A 26,357-nucleotide genomic window follows, 5' to 3' on the forward strand; every position below is an offset into this window, starting at 1 on the left:
GCCGCATTATTTGTATAAAATGTCAATTCTTTATTGCTTATCACATGACCATTATTATAATAACATTACCGTATTTATTCCAAGCCAGAATATTGCATCTTTATTCAAACTGTTTATTCTTGCATTCATTTCACTTGTACTCGGAATATATGAAATGCTGCTGTTATGTTGGGATGGGTGTAACAGAGGTACCCAGGGACGGGGGGGGGGGGGTGTCGTCAAGGAGTCCAGACACCCCAGGAGTTTTAACGAATGTACTTTTATTAAGCATTTTATATATAATGTATATTAATATTAGCTTCCGGAGTCCAACTCATTGGCTGAATGATCAGTGTTGAGGGTCCCGGGTTGGATTACCGATCGGGTCGGGGATTTTAATCGCGTTTGATTAATTCTTCTGGCTCGGGGACTGGGGTTTGTCCCAACACTTTCCTCTTCATATTCAGACAACATACTACACTACCAACCACCAAAGAAAGACACAACAGTGATTACATCCCTCCATATAGGGTTGGCGTTGGGAAGGACATCCGGCCGTAAAACAGGGCCAAATCCACATGTGCGACACAGTTCGTACCCGCGACACAACAGGTGTGGGAATATCGGGGAAGAAGAAGAAGAAGAATATTACTATTAGCTTCCGGAATCTGCCACTCTTACTGGATCCAAGGACACTCATTTCCTTTTTAGTTATTCTACACCACCTAAATTCTGGAAGTTTGGACACCTATAAAAAAAAAAAAATCTGGATGGATGCCCCCCCCCCAAACTGAAATCCTGGCTACGCTACTGCATGGTTCTGCCTTGCCTGTGATTAGTACCCACTATATGAGGAACACCACGGGATAGTACCGTGGTTAGTACTCTTATGTGATGAACACCATAGGGTTGCGTTGCCTGTAAATGGCACCGCAATGTGAGAAAAACCATAGGTCTGTATTATATGTCGAATTTCACCTGTGAGTAGTACCATAATGTGTGGAATACCGCGAGTCTCTGCTACTTTTGATTAGTACCGCAATATGACAAATACCATGGTTCTACTTTCCTAGCGATAAGTACCGTTATGAATGTAAGGTATTGTGGGTGGCATCCACTGATTGTTTTAAATTCATATCCATCCATTCACTCTTCGTCCTCATGTTTTGGTCAGTGGAGAATTTTGTACTTTTAATTTGTCATTCCATTTTGTCTCATTTCGTAACATTAGGGGCCGATGACCTCGACGTTAGGCCCCTTTAAACAACAAGCATCATCATCATCATCATTAGTAGTTTTCTTTTACAACATATGTTTGATTTTCATGACTGGATGCAATTTCGTTCTGTCTTGCATACTTATTTTCTGACATAGATGTTGATTGCCATAGGGAACCTGAAATATTTGTCTTGAATGAGTAAATCTGAGTCATCTGATGGCCAGGCAGGCATCAGTTTTTGGAAAAAGAGAAAGTCTCTCATGGTGCATTGGTACTGCTAGTGGTTCCAAGTAGCCTACGCAGTGGCCTCCACAGTATGCACTAGCCATGCATCTTGGTGGGTGTGCTATTTATCAACTGATGAGCCCAATTTAGCACACTGGGACGAAACGCTTGCAACCAGGAATGAGTTAGCTGGAAAATTTGTAATGTCCAATAACGGACCAACTGCATTGGTACTTATTTTCTTCCATATGAAATTTGACAGCAATTGAGTTCTTTTTGCGTCATCATCAACGCCCAGATGAATCAGCTTATGCCTTTTTAGTATTTCTTACTGGTTTTGCAGATGTTCTGGGTATATCTGAACACCCTCAGGAACTCATTTCTCTTGTACGATTCTATGCTGCCTCTCCTTTTCGCCAGTTAATTAACCTTTTCTCTCCTCTCACCACCATCTCCCATCTATATCACATAGCTCAAATGGATACTTTAAACTCTTATAGTAATGCCTCTTATTATGCTTCTATTCCCCCCTCCTTCTCCCTTCATTTCTACTCCCCCTTTCCCTTCCTCTCCTTGCACTCTTCTTCTTCATAATCAACCTACATCTACTCTTTCTTGCTATCGCTGTCAAGGTCATGGTCGCATTGGTCGTAATTGTTCTACCTCATGTTCGGGAAACACTATCCCGCCGCATGTAGGCAGCATTCGGTCTTCTGGGCAAAATCTGCCATCTGTCTTTCCCCTCCTGTCACCAATGATGCATTTTCGAACTGCATATGTTCTCTCTTTATTACAGATCATCCCTTCTCTTTCATTATTGGACTCGGGAGCTTCTATCCCACTTCTTAGTTCTTCCTTTTTTCAGCAATTACTTCAGTTGCATCCTCATCTTCAATTTTTTCTGATTTATTATGTACTTCGGTACCTTGCCACCCTTTGCATATTCTTGGCCAATTTACTCTTACTATAAAGATTTCTAAATTTTCATTGTCCTTTCCTTTCTACGTCGTACAAGATCTTCCCATACCTCTTACATTGGGGTATGACTTTTCTTTACACACTGGTTTAACTCTTCATTCTCACACTTTGTCTATTTCTTTTTATTTTGACTCCGCAATACATATTCTTTTGATTAATCCTTCTGATTATCCTACTTCGCAACATCCTTCTACCTCACATATTTATGCTACTACTTCTCAGCCGGTTGTCTAAACTCATTACTTGCTCAATTTTCTGATGTTATGGAACACCTTGGTACTGATCTTAATTATGAAGCTCACATTTTGGATACTTCTCCTGTTCGATTACCACCTTATCATCTAAGTCCACCTCGTATGAAACTTTTAGAGCATCATATTTCTAAAATGCTTTCTGAGGGCACTATTATTCCTTCTACATCTAATTATGCTTCACCAGCTTTTCTTGTTGATAAACCTGATTATTTTACACGTTTCATCGTTGATTACTGTCGTCTCAATTCTAAGATTAAATATGACGCCTATCCTCTTCCTAAGATGCAAAATGCATTTCAATTTTTTGCGAATGCTAAATATTTTTCTATATTTGATTGTAACTCTGCTTTTCATCAAATTCCCTTAGATTCTGCCAGCTCTAAGCGTACTGCCTTTATTACGCCTAACGGTCTTTATCAATTTATCAAATTTCCCTTTGGTTTAAATGTAGGATCTCAAGTAATGCAACGACTTCTCGATTCGCTTTTTTCTGATATAAAGTACAAATATCTTTACCTGTATGTGGGTGATCTTTTGATATTTTCTCCTGACTTTGACTCTCATGTTACTCATCTTATGGAAGTTCTTTCTCATCTACATACTGCTGGTCTTACCATCAACCCTTCTAAGATTTCCCTCGCCCTAACTTCTGTTAAATTTTTAGGCCATATTATATCTTCACAAGGTGTTCCTGTTGATCCTGACCGTACTGCTGCTATTGCTCAAATTTTGCTCCCTAAAAATATCAAGCAGTTGCACACATTTTTAGGTATGGTTTCTTTTTATAGCAGTTTTATTCCCAACTTCTCTCACAGAGCCAATGACCTTAGATGTTAAACAACAAGTATCATCATCATCATCATCATCATCATCATCATCATCATCATCATCATCATCATCATCATCAACTTCTCTCACATTGCTGAACCTTTGAACTACCTTAAACGTAAAAATGTCAAATTTCTTTGGACTCATACTCAACAACAGGCCTTTTCTACTCTTAAATCTCTTATTAAAGCTCCGATTCTGCAGTTTCTGGACTTCTCTTTACCTTTCGAAGTCCAAACGGATGCTTCCAATCATGCGATTTCTGGTGTTCTGGTGCACATCGCCTATTTCAGTAGACTTCTTTCCCTTACTGAACACAGTTATTCTATCTACGAACGTGAAGACCTAGCCTTGGTAACTACCCTTGAACATTTTTCTGATTACCTTGATCACAAAGAATTCATTGTTAAAACTGATAATCAGGCCCTTTCTTGGCTTCTCCGAAATGCTCCCAAAATCGGCAAAACTGGCCGACAGTTACATCTTTCAAATTTAAATTTTCTCTTTAAACTTATTTCCAGTACTCAGAATTGTCACTGATGCTTTATCTCGTTTGTTTGAGATTCCCTCTTCCGACGTTTCTCCTTCCCCTACTAATTCACTGTCGTTCCCTACTTGTGTCTCATCTCTTTTGGATAACTTAATTTGTTCATTAATTGACTTTCATCTGTCTTTTCAATCTTGTCAATCAAGTTCATGGTGATTTTTGTATCCAAACTATAACTTTGCTTTCTGACCCCCCTCTTATCGAGGCTCTTTTTCGTTCTCGAAAGGTCGTCTTGTTTTCAACCCATGATACTTTCTTACTATCATTCCTCTCCTACTGGAGGTCATTTTGGTTTTGCTAAGACTTATGCTCGTATTGCTTCCCTTTAAATTTGGCCACAAATGCGTAAATGCATTCATCAATATGTTTCTGTTTCCGAACCTTGTCAGTTGGCTAAGCCTTAAAATACCTAATCTGCTTGCTTACATTCTGCTCTTCCTCCTACTTATCCAGCTCAAACTGGCTGGTGAAAGGCTTTGAGATTGAGGTCAAAGGTTTATTATTTCATATTACATTTGTAAATGTAAAGTTTAATTTCTTGGCTAATATTGCGGTTACCTTCTTAAAATAGTGGATAAAAAGTGAACTTTTCTAAAAAGACGAATATAAACTGGTTTTAAATGAATATGCTGCAAAATAAAATCATGTATTTTAAAAGAGAATTGTCACAGTAACAAGCGTAAACAAGAGGTTATGCATCTTACTTCCTAAAATATCAAAACAAAACTATGAATTCCCACAAAGTACATACAAAATGAGTCACTCACCGATGATCATATTAAGTTAAAATATCATACCCACAAAAATGGTCTAAAAGTAGGCAATAGAATGATAAAAATTCATATAAAATGTGAGGCATGATTGATTCACACCATCCACAACCTTCTATTATTAGTCTTTTATTCTTGATCAAGGGAAAATGTTATCTAATTTTTAAAAAGGCTGAATTTTTTTCAGAAAGAACTATATATTTCACGTAGCCTACTTGTTTATACCTGCTAGTGCATTTTGTTAGAAAGTTTTATTTTCAGATGTAACTTATATGGCATTTTTGAACAGTTAATTATGATGATTCATAAATTTGTGATGTTATAATTGAAAATAAACATTCGTTAAAATAACTAGACATTTTGTCTGAATGTGTGCTCTCTATTTTAATACTTTTAACACCATCAGTTTATTCTTTCTTTCTCTCTCTCTCTCTCTCTCTCTCTCTCTCTCTCTCCTGAAAACTTTATTTGTGGGTTGCAACCTTTTGCCAGAACACCATTGAATGTAGGCTACTGCTATATTTTAAATTTGTAAAGTATACTGTAATTGGGAGACATGTTCTCTGTTGTTTGCTTTTCATTAAAATAAAATACGAGGGCCATCCGGAAAGTAGTACCCGTTAGCGCCGCATGAAGTACTGACGACTCGGGTAGCTGCTGGGCAAGGTTAGACCACGTCAGTGGCTTGTCTGCCTGCTCTGTGCGAGGTTGCGTGATGCTAGCATTGCCTATGTTGTGTCTGTGATCGTTTAAAATGTTAAAAAAATTGAGAACCCTGCCAGTTGTGAAGTGAGGGCCATGATTAAATATCTTAATGCACAAAACGTTCGACCTTGTGATATTCATCGCCAATTAACGGAGGTGTATGGAGACAATGTGATGGATGAGTCGTCTGTTCGGCGCTGGTGCCGCAACTTCAACCTGGGGAGGAGGAATACACACGACGAGGAGCGTTCAGGGAGACCATCTATCATTACAGACTAACTGCTGAGCGCAGTAGACGAATGCATGAGGAACGATCGGCGCGTCACAATTGATGAACTCTGTGAACATTTTCCTTAATGTGTCTCGAACAATTGTTCATGAAATTGTCAAAGACCATCTGCATTATTCAAAAATCTGTGCAAGGTGGGTCCCTCGCATGCTTACAGACGAGCACAAAACCAAGCGTATGGCTGCAGCACTGACGTTTCTGGGACGTTATTCCGATGATGGAGACTCTTTCCTAACTCGCATCATTACTAGGGAAGAAACATGGGTTTAATATGCATCACCTGAGAGTAAACGACAGTCAATGGAGTGGCATCATGCTCATTCACCAACCAAACCAAAAAAATTCAAGACAGTTCTGTCCACCAGGACACTCATGGCAGTCATTTTCTGGGATCGCCGAGGTGTACTGCTCATTGATTTTATGGCCCGTGGAGACACAATTAATGCTAATGTGTATTATGAAACATTAAAGAAATTACGGTGGGCAATACAAAATCGACGGTGAGGTCTATTGTCTACAGGCGTCATTCTCCTTCATGACAATGCCAGGCCTCATGCAGCTGCGATAACACAACAACTTTTGCAGCAATTCAAGTGGGAAACCTTCGACCATCCCCTGTATAGCCCGGACTTGGCCCCTTTGGATTTTCATCTCTTTACGAAGCTTAAAGACTTTCTGGCTGGAAAAAGGTTTGACAGCAATGAAGAAATTAAATGAACCGTGACTACGTATCTCAATACGCTGGTGGCGGAGGACTATGACGCTGGAATACAAAAACTCGTCCCACGTTATGACAAATACCTAAATTTGCTTGGAGATTATGTGGAGAAGTAGTGTAAAGTATGCTCTTTCCAATAAAAATGTGTATATTTGTTAATATTTACTCCTGTGTCTTTATCGCGCAAACGGGCACTACTTTCCGGATCGCATAACATAATATGTTTATAGTTTATTTAGAGTACAGTGTGGTCATGAAAATTCAGTATTCAGAAGTGTGACTTATTTTCTTATCTTTCTTATGCTTATTTTGAAAATAATAGGGTTTCATGCATAACACCAATTGATGGCAAAATCCACTTATCCTTTCGTCGACAGCAGCGGTCTTTGTTGTAATCCTGCTTGCATTTTAGATACTGGTACCACAAAAAAAGAAAGTGACTTGGAAGTAGCAGGGTGTAGCAGTAAATAGCATGTTGTGGATGTGAATGTTAAATTATTTAGTTCTTTCAGATTGAGCTGTATTGTTTTAAGTACCTTCAATAATGTTCATCCTGGAAGAAGAATTAAATACCATCTCCCGGAAGTAGAATTAAATAGCATATTCAAGGACTGATCTTTAGCATCCTAATCACAAAATATAATGATTTGTTCGCTTTAGTATTTATGCTTCATGATTGTCCCAGTTTAGGTCTACTTGTACTTGGCTCTTTGATATTTATGCAAGTCACCTTCATAAGTGCATAAGTATTGGAAAGGAACAAACGGGTGTTGTATAGACAGTTCCAGATCGAGGTTAACAAATCCTTGTCAAACCCCTGCACTATATTTGTGGAAATCCCACATCGTGGAGTACTGTCGTGTACTCTTCAATTTATTCATGTCCGGTATACCCAAACCAAAGTACAAAAATCTATACATACGCTGATAACACAGCAGTCTCTTCTGTAGGAACAGAATTATCTTCAGAAAGCTCTCTCCACTTTTGAAGAAAGAATCAAAATTAGTGTCACTAAGAACAGTGCCATTTTCTTTTCTTAAGCACTCTAGAATAGATCCCCAGTCCATGGTCTTTTTGTGCGGATTGATCCAATGGGCCAATGTAACCAAATACCTGAGTGTTACCCCAGACAGTGGATTGAACTTCGAAGATCATGTAAACCACATTTCGGCCGGGGCAATTAAACACCTTTTAGAAAATATGAAAGCCGACATTGGGCTAAACTTAGAAAACAGGCTCTTACTGTACAAGTCCTCCAATAGACCAATCCTCGAATATGCCGGTCCCATCTGGATAGGGCCCAGCACATTCAGAACCATACTTATGCTGTGCTTAATCTCAGCAGCACAGTGATTTGAATGGAATCGAGAGATACACAATGATCTCAACATCGACGATACTTATATCAGAATCAAGAAGAATATGCAGAAATTATATTCTGTTCTAAATACAAACCCCAGTGAACTCATTTCCTCGTTGGACAACTACAGCACTTATGTCTCTTCCTTTTTCTGTATTTATCCAGCATTCTTCTTATCCTACACTATCTACATCTAGATTGACAATCTGTAAAGATGGCCCCTCAGTACATGCTGATGTCCACCCTTTTGATGAAGCTGGGAAGCTAAAATAAGTTCATCAGGAGCTGTGAAGAGATGGATGTAGAAGAACAGGGATTGATGAGGAGAGATACTGTCTATTCAAAAATAGAAATGTTTGAAGACTTGGAGAGTGTCATTGTCCTTTTGTGTTTTCATGTTTATCCTCGTCTCATCTTTCTCATGCTGCTTCTTCCCACACTGACCCGCCATTATGTTTGTCCTAATATGGACTCCATAACTGCATGTGATCCAATAGACCATGGAAAGCAAAGCAACCTTATCTTTCCTTCCTGTTATGAGAATACATTTTCATTATTTTTCTTAATTTTCTTATCAGGTGCCCACTTGTGCCTTTATCACAATCATCATAGGTGTTCATTCACTTGTAAATATAACAATTGTCTCTTGTGTATATTCACTGTTACTGATTATGAATTCCTAGGTGGCTGTAAGGACCAATTATAGAAGTGCAAGCTCTGGCTTATGAAATCAACCAAAGCTCCTTGTTGTAGTCTGGTAATTTTGGAATTTCTTCTCTGATTTGTTTGTTCTTTCAAAATAAAGAATTTTTAAAAATCAGCCTATGTCTTTGCTGCTGTTATTCAAAATATTAAATCAGACTTGTGCCTGTAGTTAGTAGGGTCACGTAGTCGTCAGTTTACATTTGGGAGACAGTGGGTTTGAACCCCACTGTTGGCAGCCGTATCATGGTTTCCCATTTACACACAAGGCAAATGCCGGGGCTATCCCGTAATTAAGGACACGACCTCTTCCTTCCCACTCCTAGCCCTTTCCTATCCCATCGTCGCCGTAAGGCTTATCTGTGTCGGTTTGACGTAAAGCAAATTGTAAAAAAAAAAAAAAAAAAAAAAAAAAAGAAAAAAGAAAAAATGTAGTTGGTAAATGGGCATATTGATCAGTGACCCTAAGGTCCATAAGGGAAAATCATTTATTTCCTTCTTCAGCTAAATCAAATAAAGATGTACTTATATGTATTTACTGAGGTAATCCTGCTTGACTCATAAATACTTGAAATCTTTCTTCTGTTGTCTAATCATAGTTCTTTATTTCTTTCTGGACTGCATTTGTGATTGTTAGCTGTTCTTGTGCAGAGAAACTCAAGAAGTCAAGCCACTTTCAAGTATGCCAGGAGTTTATCAGTATGGATATTCCAATTTGAAAGAAGCTCTTAAACCCATGGTTGCCAAAGGCCTTAAATCAGTGTTGCTGTTTGGTGTTCCTGAAACCCTTGCTAAGGTAAATACAGTAGAATTACAATACAAACTCCTCAATTACCCTTTTTTTTTTTACAGACAGGTCATGGCTGGTTAATCAATATAAAGGATGGGTAATTATTTATTAATACAACTTCCCAACTTCCCCCATGTGGAGGTTGCCACAAGGACAAAGTATGTCGGCTACATAGTATTTTCTTGATTAATTATCTTGATGAATTAATTTCATTTTGATTAATTAATTTCATTTGTTCCGTATTGATAATTACCTTATATCATAGAAAAGAAAAGAAAAGATCCACCTGGCCAATACTAATTTATTATAATTCCTTATATAACAGTACTGGTTTCGACTCTTTACAAAGTCATCTTCAGCTGTATTATACTCTTACATTAGTTACAATTTTAAGTGTTGTGCCTTGCCAATTGAAAAGATTGTGTGTGACAGACATAGTATTTTGTCTTACAGTTCAGTTGAATATTATGTTGATGATAATGATGATGATAATAATAATCTGTTCGACAGTTATAGTTACAGCTATACATGTTGTTCAAAATGCTTAAGAACTTGGGCTACGCCATATAAATAGGCCTACTTGCCTCCACTTTCTTGAGTTAGTGAATATGCTATAAGATGCCTTCGAGCAAAAGTGAAATATTTATGATAGAATATTTTCATTCTTACTAGACTATCTTGACAGTGACGTAACTTGTAAACAATTTTTCATGTGTGTTAGATTAGGTTATGTATTGAGGTACAGTGTCTGTTTAGCTTTGTTCACAGCTGGTGCAATGACAATGCAATTGCTAGCTGGTATAACGTGCATCTTTCCTCCCCACTACATCGCAGGGATCACATTTATAGAAAGCTATTTCTAGTGAAACCATCAGTCTAAAACGTACCTGGCATTACATTTGATGTTCAAAATGTTGTTCCTCAGCTGTCCAATAACGGACTATTAAATTAGTATTACGTATATCGATTGTCAATCTCTCACTCTCGCGTGCCATGTTCATGTTCGTTCACATCAGTCTATTTTACAAGTAACAACTCTCATTATTGTTCTGTATTGAAGATGATGCTAGGCATAGAATCTCAAGGATAATTTAATAAAATCACCTATTCAATACTTTCCACGTTTAATGTGGTTTGAATCTGCATGAATTTATGTAGACTTATCAGGTCAGGTACATGTTTCACCCATTATTGTGGCATCTTCAGCCTGCAGACAACCTTTAGGTCATGGTTTGGGACCTTTTTTAACTATGTATAGTATAATATATGAACATTAATAATCTCTTGAGACTAACATGCCAGGATAATAATTTTAAAAATGTGAACTAAACATAATTGTGGGTAACATAAATTAATGGTGTTTTAACACAATTAAAGCTTGTCGGTCCTATTCTACCTAACTTAAAAATATGTCCAAAACTAAAATGGATCTTCTTCCTCTATCATAAGTCTTGAGAAAAGAGGATATTGATACTGGGGCTTATTTGACCCACATATTTCATTTTCGTGTTCTTGACGTAACTGATGTTGGAATGTGTTGTCAAACACTAGTGGAGATTTAAAACCGATTGTTATATATAGACTGATCAAGAACGTTGTTATGAATTTAACTGTAAGCGTCTTGACTTCGGGTCTTGTGTAACGATGAGGAATTGTAAAGAGTACAATATTAGGCTGATTCTTAGTTTTAGGCTACTGCTTAATTGAGAAGGAACATCCTAGACACTTGATACAGTCTTGTATGAATATCATTCCCATTGATGTGTTGCTTGGTCTTTGGGAGGAATCTTACAATTATCTGTAACTAGCAGTTACCCGCGGCTTCGCTTGCGTGGATTTCCTAATTTGATCAAAGTAATCGTTCCTCGGCATTGTACTAAGACATTACCTGAGAATTCCTAAAGTATAAAAACTGACCCAAAAATTGGGTTTCATTTAGGCCTACCCCAGAAATTATTTGTAAACCATGTTTGTGGTATTACCTTTTGGGGCTAAGACGACCATGCGACATAGAACTGTACATGTGAGAAACAGTCTTCTCTCAAGTCAAAGAAATAAATACATGTTTCTTAATTTTAAATAGATTCCAGATACCTATTCTGACATCTGTAACATCTTCAGTTTTTGAGATATACATAAGTATCCCCACAACCCCTTGATCAGTCCTCCCCCCACCTTCATCCCCATCTAAGTGTATTTTCCGAAAACAAAAATTCATGTTTCATTATTTTTAAAGGAGATTCCAAATACCAATTTTCACGTTTGTAAAATGTTTAGTTTTTAAGATATAAGTATCCTCATAAAAGTAATTCAACTATTTTTCACTTTCTTTCACCCCATGTTAAGTGCCTTTTCTGAAAACAAAAAGGTACAGATTCCTGTATTTTTGAAGGACTTTCCAAATAGGCCTACCAAGTTTCTTGTCTCTAACATGTTAAGTTTTTGACATATAATGTAGATATACTGGTACGCATTTTAAAAATACTCCTGCTTTTCCAATTCTTTTCAGCCCCTTAATGGGATTTTCCGGAAACAAAAAATATGCATTTCGTTATTTTTAAAGGAGATTCCAAATACCAGTTTTCATACCTGTATGTCTGTAACACCTTCAGTTTTTGAGATAAATGTATACTCATAATAATGATTCAACTTCTTCTTCTTCACTTTTTTTTCCGCCCCTCTCCCGCCTTACTTGGACTTCCCAAAAGCAAAAAATACGTGTTTCTTTATTTTGAAAGGAAATTCAAAATACCAACTTTCATGTCCGTAATAGCTTCAATTTTTGAGATAAAGTATCCTCATAAACATATTTCAACTCCTTATTTACTTATTTTTAACCCCACACCCCTTACGTCAATTTTCCGAAAAAGCAAATGCGTGTTTCTTCATTTATAACGCAGATTCCAAATACTAATTTTTACGTCTGTAACATCTTTAGTTTTTGAGATATAAGTATCCTCATACAAAATATTCAACAATTTTTTCAATTAATTCACCCACCCCCCCTGTTAAGTGTATTTTCCAAAGACAAAATATTATGTGTATCTTTACTTTGAAAGAAAATTCCAAATACACATTTTCATGTCTGTAACGTCTTCAGTTTTTTAGATAAAAGTATCCTCATGAAAAGAATTCAACTCCTTTTTCACTCCACCCCCGCCCGTTAAGTTGTTTCCCCCACCGAAAAAATGCGTGTTTCTTTATTTTTAAAGGACATTCCAAATACCAATTCCCATGTCTGTAATCTTCAGTTTTGAGATATAAATTTCTCCAGAAAAAGAATTAAATTTTTTTACTTCCTTTCACACTCCCCACTAAAGTGAATTTTCCAAAAACAAACAGTGCCTGTTTCTTTAAGAGAGCTTCTAAATACGAATTATCACGACTGTTACATCTTCAGTTTTTGAGATATATGTATCCTCGTAAAAGGAATTCATCTCAGTTTTCATCCTTCCCCCACCTACCAAGTTAATTCCCCCACCAAATGGGTATTTACTTTTAGAGGATATTCCAAATACCAGTTTTCATGTTTGTAACATCCATAGATTTTTTGGTATATACACATTCTCATACAAATAATCAACTAAATTTTCAATTCTTTCACACACACACACACACATACACACACGTTTTTTTCAAAAACCAATGAATACGTGTTTCCTTTTTAAAGGAGATTCCAAATACCAATTTCCACGTCTGTAATCTTCAGTTTTGAGATATATGTTTCTCCAGAAAAAGAAATCAATTTTTTTACTTCCTTTCACACTCCCCACTCAAGTGAATTTTGCAAAAACAAACAGTGCTCGTTTCTTAAAGAGAGCTAACCAATATCAATTATCATGACTGCAACATCTTCAGTTTTGAGATATATGTATCCTCGTAAAAGGAATTCATCTCCGTTTTCACCCCCCCTTGCCGCCTATCAAGTTGATACCCCCACCAAATGCTTGTTTACTTATAAAGGATATTCCAAACACCAGTTTTCACGTTTGTAACATCCTTAGATTTTTTGGTATATACAAATTATCATACAAATAATCAACTAATTTTTCAATTCTTACCCTCCCCCCCCCCCCCCCGTTTTTTAAAAGCAATGAATACGTGTTTCCTTATTTTTAAAGGAGATTCCAAATACCAATTTTCACATCTGCAACATGTTAAGTTATTGAGATATACTGTAGATACATTAATTTTTTAAACTCACCCCTTTTTCAGTTCCCCTTAAATGGATTTTCCAAAAAATATATTTATGTTTCTTTACATTTACAGGAAATTCCAAATACCAGTTTTCATATCTGTAATATGTTACGTGTCTGATATCATTTGCAGGTATTGTCTTTTTTAAAATTCACCCCATTTGTCACTCCTGTTCACCCCCTATTCATCGGATTATCCGAAAACACAAAAATACGTGTTTCTTTATTTTCAAAGGAGATTCCAAATTTCAATTTTCATGTCTGTAACATGTTCAGTTTTTGAGATATAAGTCTCCTCATAAAAGGTATTCAACCCATTTCCCCCCAATTTTCAGCCCCCCCCACCCCCTTAATGGAATTTTCCGAAAACAAAAAAAATATGTGTTTCTTTATTTTTAACCCATATGCACCCACCCACCCTTTGCTCTGACATTGCTAGGAATCTGCCAACTGTTTAGTATGCAACCTGGGTGTTGCAAGCTTTCGGTTAAAACTGCGCGTATTATCACGGGACCTGTTTTATATTATTGAGAAATTCCACGCTATTGCTCATGACACAAAAAACAGAACAATAGAAAAGTATAACACATAAGAAATCCCTTTGAAATCTTAAATTTTTCATTAACTTATCTCACCTTGGAAGTTCTTTAGTGTGTGTTATGGCCTTAATTATACGACACGAGCCTAACATTTGCCTGATTTTGAAATAAGGAAATAATAGAAAACCAATACGACATGAGCCTAACATTTGCCTGATTTGGAAATAAGGAACTAATGGAAAAGAAATCACGAGTAAGCGAATGATGAAATTTGAACCTATATCCCAAATACGAACTTACAGTCGTATATCTCACTCGGTGTATTATTATTATTATTATTATTATTATTATTATTAAGATTCAGTCTGAGGATCAGTGGTAAAGTGTTCGTATCCAGGTACCAATATCGTAGTTTTAAATCCGGCAGTCGCAATCGGATCATGAGGGGCGGGAGAAAATTCATTCGGCATTAAAAGTCGTACGATATTACTACTCGAAAGATCTCTGGTGATATATTTCGTGTTCATTCATGCACAGGATCACTAATAACTACTTCCTCACTAACACTGCTGAAATAAGAGCCTAAAACATCAAGTATGCTTTGAATTTCGCTATTACTGAGCATTTTGCGCGAGCAAGCAACTTCCTTCTCAGCCATCTTGTCAACAACAGAATACAGATTTCTCGATCGATATTTTAATCAATTCTCTTTGCCAAAGAAGCATACCAGAGTACTCTGGTGGCATTTTGAGACACCAAGAACAGATTTCAATTAGAAATATTTCCGGAATAAACCAACAGATGTCACAAATGTCTCCAATATGCGGCCTTACATCCGCGCGTACCAGTCCATTTACAGGTGCATAGGGGTTAAAGGAGATTCCAAGTACCAGCTTTTTATGCTTGTATACTTTTAAGTTTTTGAGATATAGATATCCTCAGCAGTCGCTTGGTAGGCCAAGGCCCTTCAAGGACTGTAGTGCCATGGGGTTTGGTTTGGTTTTTTGTCTATTTCAAGTTAATTTCATTTTTTAACATGGAAGACAACAGTTTTTTGCAAGAAGTGAAGTCATTTTAAAAATTCACCCCCTTTTTCACCCCCTTCGCAATGGAATATCCCAAAATCTGCCCTTAGCGAGCACCTAGATGTTAATATGAATGTATCCCCAAAATTTCATTTCATTAGGTCCAGTAGTTTTAGCTCGGCGATGATGAATCAGTCAGTCAGGACAAGTTATTTTATATATATATAGATGAAGTAAAAAATAAATTTTTATTAACAATTTAGAGCACACATTGTGACAAAATGTATTAAACTAACACCTCATAACTGTAAAATGACTTACTTGTTCAATTCATACTAGGTGGACCTGTCTGTTCCGGCAGCGCCTGACTGGTGTTGTATTGGTGCGGTAATGGAGGGGCGGGGCATGAAGAGAGAATGGGGGTAGGCTTTAAAACCCTTAGATAACTAAGAATGTTTATATCTCTTTCTTTCCAGACCTTGTCTTTTTCAAAAAGGATTATTCTTAGGATTTAAGCCACGAATATGGTGGTCATGCAGCGCTGGTCTTTGCCATATGACAGGCGGTCTCATAAGGCTTCAGATTTTTTCTACCAAATTAGCTACATTTGAAAGAATATTCTACAAGTTAATGCTTTTAAATATTCTGATATGGATTTAGTACCAATCTGTTTCCGAGGCCAGAATTTCGATCTTCCCAGTCAACACACTGATAATACCAGATTCCAGTAATGCTTGCAACGTTTTTCAAGTAAGGTCGTTCGTATTTAATTTGGCTGAAAGATTGTTTGCAAGAAGTTTTAAACTACCTCTTAATAGATATATATAATATGTATATTTGTTCTATGTTTTCTCAATAGTTCAAAAGGAACTTCCATTTCAAATATAGACAGCAACAATAGACATTGATTCCGTACGAGACGTTATGGCAGGCTTGTCTGTTTCAAGTAGCCGGCCCCGTGGTGTGGGGGTAGCATGCCTACCTCTTACACGGAGGCCCCGGGTTCGATTCCCGGCCAGGTCAGGAATTTTTACCTGTACCTGAGGGCTGGTTCGAGGTCCACTCAGCCTACATGATTAGAATTGAGGAGCTATCTGACGGTGAGATAGCGGCCCCGGTCTAGAAAGCCAAGAATAACGGCCGAGAGGATTCGTCGTGCTGACCACATGACACCTCGTAATCTGCAGGCCTTCGGGCTGAGCAGCAGTCGCTTGGTAGGCCAAGGCCCTTCAAGGGCTGTAGTGCCATGGGGTTTGGTTTGTTTTTTGTCTATTTCAAGTTAATTTCATTTTTTAACATGGAAGACAACAGTTTTTGCAAGAAGTGAAGTCAGTTTATGTAAATAATGTATAATACAATTATATTTATGCCTTATGCATTTCCTAATAGTCCTTAAAAATGCGTTGGGTTCTTCCATTTTTTTACATTTTTTTCAATTTCTGATTTGAGTTTTGTAATCTACCACGTGATTTTATGGCTGATGAAGTCTCAAATAGAGATGAAACATGTCCCTAATATTTTTAATATGTTTTCAGTTAAATAGTACGCTTGTAAAGTGATGTGTATTGATTGGGTGTACCAAAACCTAACATTTTTTCTAAGTTTTAACTGTATCGATACGGATCTACACGATGAAGTTCGTAAATTGTACATACCGCTTAGTCGAACAGCTCATCTCCTTTCTCCCAAGTCTTCCCAGCCCAAACTTTGTAACATTTTTGTAACGCTACTCTTTTGTCGGAATCACCCGGTACAAATCGAGCTGCTTTTCTTTGGATTTTTTCCACTTCTCGAATCAAGTAATCCTGGTTAGGGTCCCATACACTGGAACCATACTCTAGTTGGGGTCTTATCAGAGACTTGTATGCTCTCTCCTTTACGTCCTTATTACAACCCCTAAGCACCCTCATAACCATGTGCAGAAATCTGTACCCTTTATTTACAATCCCATTTATGTGATTATCCCAACGAAGATCTTCCCTTATATTAACACTTAAGTATGTACTTGCAATGCTTCTTGTAAGGAACTTTCACCCCATCAATGCAGTTATTACAACTGAGAGGACTTTTCTATTTGTGAAACACACAGCCTGACTTTTAACCCCGTTTATCATCATACCATTGCGTACTGTCCCTCTCACAACATTATCGAGGTCATTTCGCAGTTGCTCACAATCTTGTAACTTATGACATTATAGAGAATAACCTCACCCGCAAAAGGCCTTATCTTTGATTCCACCTCGTTACTCATATCATTTATATATATATAAGAAAACATAAAGGTCCAATAATACTGCCTTGAGGAATTCCCCTCTTAATTAGTACAGGGTCAGATAAAGCCTACTCTAATTTTTTGAGATCTGTTTTCTAGAAATATAGCCACCCATCCAGTCACTCTTTTGTCTCATCCAATTGCACTCATTTTTGCCAGTAGTCTCCCATGGTCCACCCTATCAAATGCCTGAGATTGGTCAGTCGTGATACAAACCATTTGACCACCTCAATCCAAGATATCTAGTATGTCTCGCTGGAATCCTACAAGTTGAGCTTCAGTGGAATAACCTTTCTTAAACCTGAACTGCCTTCTATGGAACCAGTTATTAATTTTGCAAACATTTCTAATATAATTAGAAAGAATGCTTTCCCAAAGCTTACATGCAGTGCATGTCAAACTGACTGGCCTGTAATTTTCAGCTGTATGTTATCACCCTTTCCTTTATACACAGGGTCTACTATAGCAACTCTCCATTCATACTGTATAGCTCCTTCATGCAAACAATAATCAGATGAGTACTTCAGATATGATACTATAATCCAACCCATTGTCTTTAATATATCCCAAGAAATGTTATAAATTCCAGCCGCTTTTCTAGTTTTCAACTTTATTTTATTGTGTATGTCATTATCATAGGTAAATTTCAATACTTCTTTAATATTAGTCACCTCCTCTAACTGGACATAATCCCTGTAACCAACAATCTTTACATACGGCTGACTGAATACTTCTGCCTTTTGAAGATCCTCACATACACTCTCCCCTTGATCATTAATGATTCCTGGAATGTCATTCTTGGAAACTGTTTCTGCCTTAAAGTACCTATACGTACACTTCCATTTTTCACTAAAATTTGTATGACTGCCAATTATGCTTGCCGTCATGTTATCCTTAGCTGACTTCTTTGTTAAATTCAATTTCCTAGTACGTTCCTTCAATTTCTCCTTACTTCCACAGCAATTTCTAACTCTGTTTCTTTACAGTCTGCACCTCCTTAGTCTTTTTTATTCTCTGTTATAATATAGTGGGTCTTTACCATTCCTTACTACATTTAAAGGTACAAACCTGTTTTCAGATTCCTCAACAATTGCTTTAAACCCATCCCAGTGTCTGTTTACATTTTTCCACCAATCATAGTTACTTTTCAAAATCTCACTCATGCCTGTTTTATCAGCCATATGGTACTGCCTAATAGTCCTACAGTTAAATAGAGATTATTGTAGTTTTAGCAGAATGACAGCAGCAGATACATTTGTTACCTTCTAACCATTACTTTTGTTTTCTTAATATTAATTTTAAAATTCCATTCTCTACAATATTCAGCAGTTTTCTTGATACTTGTTTGCATTTCGTCTTATGTTAGAGAGAGTAGAAGGACCAGGCCAGGAATTTTTCTGTTATTCAGACGTAGACTTGTCCTATCCTCGTTCCCTCCATTATCCAAAACATAGTTAATAAAGAATATGAAAAATATTGGTTATAATTTGCATCCCTGCTTACATGCAATGTATGTCAAACTGACTGGCCTGTAATTTTCAGCTTTATGTCGATTAATATCTGGCTGAAAAGTCTGGACATTAAGTTTTGAATGCTGGCCTGTAAATTACATACTTATTTAAGAAATATGTATTTATATGTATTTATAATGTATCCTTGTTTTGCCATACGAAATAATAATAATGATAACATCTGATTGTTATTACCTTACTCTTTCCAGAATTCATAAGTAATTCCACTAATAGCACCTGATTTGCCCCAAATTCTTTTTTTCAATGTGTCTCTGACATCCCTAATTACTGGATCATTTAGTATGCTTATAGTGTTCTCAATATGTGCAAGTATACCACTCTCGGTTTTATTCATTTTCCTTTCATTATTACCTCCTACTAGATCCTTGAAGTACATTATCCACTCAACCTCGCTTGAAATTGTTTGGTTACTATTTTTCTTTATAAATGATGATTGTTCATTTCCATACTTTATTAGTTTTGTTTCCTTTACAATACCTGTATGACTCATTGGCTGAATGGTCAGCATTGAGGCCTTTGGTTCAGAGGGTCGCAGGTTCGATTCCCAGCCGGGTCAGCAATTTTAATCGCATCTGATTACCCGGGGACTGGGTATTTGTTCCAACACTTTCCTCTTCATATTCAAACAACACACTACACTACAACCACCACAGAAACACGCAATAGTGACTACGTTCCTCCATATAGGGTTAGCGTCGGGAAGGGCATCCTGCCGTAAAACAGGGCCAAATCCACATGTGTGCCACAGTTTGCACACGCAACCTCACAGATGTTGGGCAAAGCAGTAAAAAAAGAAGTAGTAGTTTCCTTTCCAATACGCGTTTAATATTGTACCTCTTTGGCCTCCCAAGTCTTTTTATTTTCACTCATTAAATCTGTGTACTCCTTCCTTATTTTGCAGAAATCTATCCTTAGCTCCTGAGATACCTCATTTCTGTATGTTTTTAGTGCCCTTATCACTTCACTTCACTTTTCTTTTTCTTTTTTTTTTTTTTTTTTACACTCACCGTTTCACCATAAGTTTTGTTTGTTTTCCCTTTGGGCCGATGACCTTAGATGTTAGGCCCCTTTAAACAACAAGCATCATCATCATGTTTTCCCTTCTCTTTCTTACAACCATTTTCTACCAGCTATTGCTGCTGATGTCTCAACCATTCTTATTGCTTCATCTGTGTTATTATTCTGTCATATTTTCAGTTCTTAACTTCTGAATATCAAATGTTTTCTCCCTGTAATAATCTCTAAATTCATCTCTGTGTTCTTCACTCCATCTGTACCTTACCAGCTGATTCCGTACATTATTAATCTGTTTTATTTTTTAAATTTTCCTTCACTTCTCAGCAATTGAATAACAACTGGGAAATGATGAGAAACTGCCTAGTTGTTTACCTTTATGTCTTTAAAATAATTCAGTACTTCTCTAGATACAATAGCTAGATGTATAGCACTCACTCCTAAACCAACCATATACGTAAAATTCTCTGTTTCATACCCCAACCATCCACAGACATGCCAACTCTCCCGATCTTTCATCCTTCTTCCCAATGTCCTTATCGTCGGAATCAATCCCGCGATTTTTCAGAGCAGTTTCAGTAATTTTTGTATTATTTTAAACTCCCACGGATTCCCTCATTCTACAGATATATGGCTGAGTATGGCTGGTCGATAGTAGTTCTAAGAATCACAACCGGATGGCAGTACGGGGCACGGTGGCCAACCATGTGCTCCTCTTTGGTCTATAGTACAATCAGATACTCAAATAGCATAATAATAGGAAGAGGAAGTCGCAAGCGAGTAACCTAACCTCAGAAGTAGCACGCCATAGACACCCAGGGCAGAACCTGCACAAGTGCTCATCTTACATCACGTAGTAGTGTTTGTTGGTTGTATACCTTAATATTTGTTTTGGCCAAAATGTCAGAAAAGAAATATGATGCAGTGTTTAAAAGTGCTTATAGGGAAGAGTTTCCATGTTTCAGGGAGTCCAGGATGGGACCAACATTCACATTCTATAGTATATGTAGGTGTGATTTTTCAGTTGCGCATGGTGGGAAGTGTGATATACTCAAACATGTGCAAAAGAAAAAACATAAGGAAAGTGTCCAGTGTGTAGAAAGAAACCAGAAACTGAACTTTTCATATAAAAACCAAGATGTAAATCCTGTGACGAATGCCAAGGCTTTATTTACGTCATTTTTCGTAGAACATAACTTGCCTGTAAATTGTGCCTTTGTTTCGCAAAATGTTTCCTGATTCGGAAATCTGTGGGTGTGCTAGAGCGAAAACAGCGGCTACCACTATAGAAATGTGCATGGAAGAGCACAAATTGTATCACATTTGCAGGTGAATTCATTTTCTTGCTACTGATGGTAGCAAAAAAGTGGCTTGAAAATATATCCTATTGTTGGAACATTTTTTAGGCCTGAACTCAGTGGAATTCAGAGTTGTCTACTCTCTGTGCCTAATTTAGAAGAGGATGCTACTGGAACTAACATTGCCAATCTTTTACTCTCAACTTCTCAGGAATTCCATTAAAAAACTGCTTACTTGCTCCAGAAATGATAGGATTAAAGAATGGTGTGGCAGGATGTTTGAAGTGGGAAAATAGTAACATAATCATCGTAGGTTGCTCTTGTCATGTAATTAATCTTGCTGCAGAGAAGGTTGCAGCGTGCTTGCCTGTAAATGTAGATGAAAGTATAATTGATATATTTTATTATCTGATCTGGAAATGAGTGCAAAGAGGAAAGAAAAGTTCAGAGAATTTCAGGCTATACACAACACAGAGATCAGGAAAATTCTGAAGCATGTACCTACTCAATGGTTATAACTAGGAAGGTGTTTAGATAGGATTTTGCTGCAATGGGACCCTTTGGTTACTGTATTCAGGAGCAAAATTGTGAATAAGGATTCTCAGATGGGAACTTTGATGACTTACAAAATTCCTAAGCACAGTCTAAGTGCAGATGTGCCTTGTTTGTCTGAAAAGGTGAAGCATTGTTATAACATTTCGCCACACTCCTCAGTTAAAAGGAAAACTCAGCCATCAGTTTCACCCCAGAAAAAAAAAGAAATGAAATTACTGATGACACTAAGAGCCATGCTTTGTCACGTGAAGAACGACTGTTCATTTTTCTTTCATCATCTTTACATAAATCTTTTTGTGTTTTTCTCTAAAGTTTTATGGATATCTTTGAGAATCCAAATATAGTTCTTCAGTCAAGTATGTTGCACATCCACTTATTGAAGTTAATTTTGGAGGAACTATCGAGGAATGTGACGGCAGGGTTTGTAAACCCCATGTTATTAAAAGCTCCTCCTCTCCCCTTCATATATAGATTATCATACTCCAGCAAATCAAAAGGATGATTGTGATCTAATGATAGGGAACTCGGCATTTGTTTTAGTGAACACTTTGAAGTCCGAGGAAAAGTGCATATTCTTTAACTCTGTTAGAAAGTGTTTCTCTTCATTTGTGACTACATGGTACACAAATTTCCTTTCAAAGATGTTTTAATTGATGCAGAAGTTGCAAATATTTCTGCTGGAAGTAAGGCATCATTTTCTAGCCTTAGATTTTTCATTAACAAGTTTCCAAACATTCTGACTAGTGAAACAGAACAGTTCTGTAACTTTCAGCTCAAAGAAACAGACCTGGCAAAAGGAAGAATTGATGTTCAGTGGGCATTGGTAAGTCAGATGAAATCCACTGATGGTGTATTTAAATATGACAGACTCTCTAAGGTGATGCTTACTATTTTGTCACTTCCACATAGCAATGCAGAATGTGAAAGGATTTTTAGCAGAGTCGTCACAAAGATTAAAACACAATACAGATCCTTGCTGTCTGAGCAAACTTTGGAAAAACTTTTAACCTTAAAGTCATTTCAGCATGGCAAGTTTGCTTTGAGCCAAATTTTAGTTCCAAGTTTCTTTATTTTATTATTTTTATCTTTTTTTACCATTGGCTTTACATCGCACTGACACAGGTCTTATGGTGATGATATGATAGGAAAGGCCTAGGCATGGGAAGGAAGCAGCCGTGGCCTTAATTAAGGTAAAGCCCCAGCATTTGCCTGGTGTGAAAGCAGAAAATCATCTTCAGGGCTGCCGACAGTGGGGTCCAAACCCACTACATCCCGGATACAAGCTCACAACTGTGCGCCCCTAACTGCACGGCCAACTTGCCCAGTACAGAGTTTCTGAAGAGGGCTAAGTCAGCTATACGTGTGTTCAGCATGTTGAAGGATGAGAAGTCACATGTTCTTAAAAGTCAGATATGTCCATTATTTAGTATTCTGATATAAATAATAAAAAAAATACATATGTCGGCCAAATAGAGTTTTTAAATTATTGAATTAAAATGAATTAGTACATATTCTGCCTTCAGTGATGTGTTGTAGTACACCACAATTCGCTGCCAAATTTCTCCTGATATTTTACTTTTGAAAGTTGGCATGTCTGCGTCCACCTTTCAGTGTGTATAATTCTTCTGCTGCACATATTTCTAATAATTTCTCTCCATTTCTATTGCATTCTTTACTTTTTCCTTCTATTAGCATTTCTTTATTGCACACTGGATTATTTCTCCCACCCTTGCATTAAAAGTCCCCATTATGATTATTCCTTCTTCATTCTTTAATGTAATCTGGTTTACTACTCCATTAAGGTTGACGCAAGTGTAATAGACTAATATAACTTGGAAACAATATTCTCTAACCCACGGGTAAATAATGCAGTTATCCATGATTATTATTATTATTATTATTATTATTATTATTATTATTATTATTATTATTATTATTATTATTATTATTATTGTGAGGTGTGGCTATGAAGTAGTTTACATGTACGATTATTATTATTATTTACGTAGTTATGTCTGGACTTTATTTTCTTGTAGTTTATTTAATGTAAAAACACGTAATTAATAGCATATAATTTGTTATTACATGTATATATGATGTATAATCCACTGCAATATTGTGTAATACACTGTAATATGTCCAGAACAATGCATAATGCAATTAGAATTGTATAGAAAATTCTTTATGTTGTAAATAGGCTATTGAAGACTCTCAAATTTACGAGAAAAACATGTTATGTCATATTCTTCTAGAAGCCTCGCCAGGCAACGTATATAAATAGGCAGTCTTGAGGATAGATCGGAGTTCTTTTGATGAGACTTGTGTCAACGTCATGTTAACAGAGTGTTTGAAGTCAAGTATGTGAATTGGTTTTGTTGGGTTGTTAGTTGACATGCATCTGTTGCACTCTTCTTCTGATTCTTCGTAGCGTTTTGTTTATGATGGCAGTTTATTAGTTTGTGTGTATAGAATTTCTGTAAATGACTTGTAAATAAAATAGTGTACACAACTGACAGCATTTCATGTGTGCGTCTTTGTGGATACATTAAAGTCGTCAAACATTTGTCTCTCAACACGAGACTTGGTTGGTTGGTTGGTTGGTTGGTTGGTTGGTTGGTTGGTTGGTTGGTTGGTTGGTTGGTTGGTTGGTTGGTTGGTTGGTTGGTTGGTTGGTTGGTTGGTTGGTTGGTTGGTTGGTTGGTTGGTTGGTTGGTTGGTTGGTTGGTTGGTTGGTTGGTTGGTTGGTTGGTTGGTTGGTTGGTTGGTTGGTTGGTTGGTTGGTTGGTTGGTTGGTTGGTTGGTTGGTTGGTTGGTTGGTTGGTTGGTTGGTTGGTTGGTTGGTTGGTTGGTTGGTTGGTTGGTTGGTTGGTTGGTTGGTTGGTTGGTTGGTTGGTTGGTTGGTTGGTTGGTTGGTTGGTTGGTTGGTTGGTTGGTTGGTTGGTTGGTTGGTTGGTTGGTTGGTTGGTTGGTTGGTTGGTTGGTTGGTTGGTTGGTTGGTTGGTTGGTTGGTTGGTTGGTTGGTTGGTTGGTTGGTTGGTTGGTTGGTTGGTTGGTTGGTTGGTTGGTTGGTTGGTTGGTTGGTTGGTTGGTTGGTTGGTTGGTTGGTTGGTTGGTTGGTTGGTTGGTTGGTTGGTTGGTTGGTTGGTTGGTTGGTTGGTTGGTTGGTTGGTTGGTTGGTTGGTTGGTTGGTTGGTTGGTTGGTTGGTTGGTTGGTTGGTTGGTTGGTTGGTTGGTTGGTTGGTTGGTTGGTTGGTTGGTTGGTTGGTTGGTTGGTTGGTTGGTTGGTTGGTTGGTTGGTTGGTTGGTTGGTTGGTTGGTTGGTTGGTTGGTTGGTTGGTTGGTTGGTTGGTTGGTTGGTTGGTTGGTTGGTTGGTTGGTTGGTTGGTTGGTTGGTTGGTTGGTTGGTTGGTTGGTTGGTTGGTTGGTTGGTTGGTTGGTTGGTTGGTTGGTTGGTTGGTTGGTTGGTTGGTTGGTTGGTTGGTTGGTTGGTTGGTTGGTTGGTTGGTTGGTTGGTTGGTTGGTTGGTTGGTTGGTTGGTTGGTTGGTTGGTTGGTTGGTTGGTGGGTTGGTTGGTTGGTTGTAGCAGGAACCTGTGAAAATTCTCTCTTCCCCCTCACTGTTTTTAGCTATCTTCAAACAAATCAATTAATACAGGCCTGATTCCACATGCTCTACCTGGTTATATAATAAGGGAAAATATCAAAAGTTTTCTCACTTTATCATCCTTTATGAACACCGATATCCCTCCCATATAACACAGTTTAGGAACTCTCCTTTGTGTTTTATTTTACTCCAGATGTTATGACTCGATATTTGTAATTCACAACCTGCCTGTAGCTACACTTCAATCATTCCCCGATCTCATTACCCTGCATTAATTCCCTGACATCATTTCGCAGTTTACTCAATATGCCTTTGCTATTTATTAATCCTGTATTCCAGCCTAGTTATTTGCTTGTAGGTATATCTGTAATCCTCACAGCTCTACTTCATATAAGCCCTGATTTCTCTAATTATTGTATTATGGATCTGCTTGGGGAACTGATTATTTCCCTACCCCGATCTTCGTCCATACTCTTCAGCCAATTTTTAGCCCAAATTCCTTTAAATTTAGTGTTACCTTAAATTTTTCTGCTGTGTCTTCCCTCCTAAAAACTGCCTCTTCTTCATGTGCAGCTTGCCTGGAGTGAAGATGTCTCTAGTTCTTCATCAAGTCATCAAAGCCTCTAGTTTCGCCTTGCTCAACAACACATGCTGCTGATTCACCACTCCCATCATTGCCCACCGCACCTATGGTCATTGCTCCATCTCCCACAGCTGACTAACAGTCCACTTCTTTGACCAAGAATCGTGGACCACCACAAGCCTATTTCCACTGATAAATGCTTTTTATTCCTGAATTATGTGCTTTGCCCAAATGAAAACATAGTGCTTTCATATTTTTCATATCTTCTGGATCAAGTTCTTTCTTAATCCAAATTTTAGATCCTTTCAGGTACTTTGTGTTATCCAGAATTTTCCAGGTCTTAGGCTTGACACAATACGTACTTTAACTGGTCTTC

The 26,357-nt window shown here is 37.4% G+C and overlaps 1 protein-coding gene across 1 annotated transcript in view; it reads left to right on the forward strand.

The window, feature by feature from the left end:
* Positions 1-26,357, forward strand: part of Pbgs (Porphobilinogen synthase) — a 146,366-nt gene that overhangs the window by 28,945 nt on the left and 91,064 nt on the right. Inside the window, exon 2 of the mRNA XM_067138233.2 lies at positions 9,226-9,370. Coding sequence (XP_066994334.1) covers positions 9,226-9,370 — 145 coding nt within the window. The remainder of the gene's footprint in view (positions 1-9,225; positions 9,371-26,357) is intronic.

The sequence above is a fragment of the Anabrus simplex genome, chromosome 1, assembly GCF_040414725.1.
Source record: "Anabrus simplex isolate iqAnaSimp1 chromosome 1, ASM4041472v1, whole genome shotgun sequence".
In the NCBI taxonomy this organism is placed as follows: domain Eukaryota; kingdom Metazoa; phylum Arthropoda; class Insecta; order Orthoptera; family Tettigoniidae; genus Anabrus; species Anabrus simplex.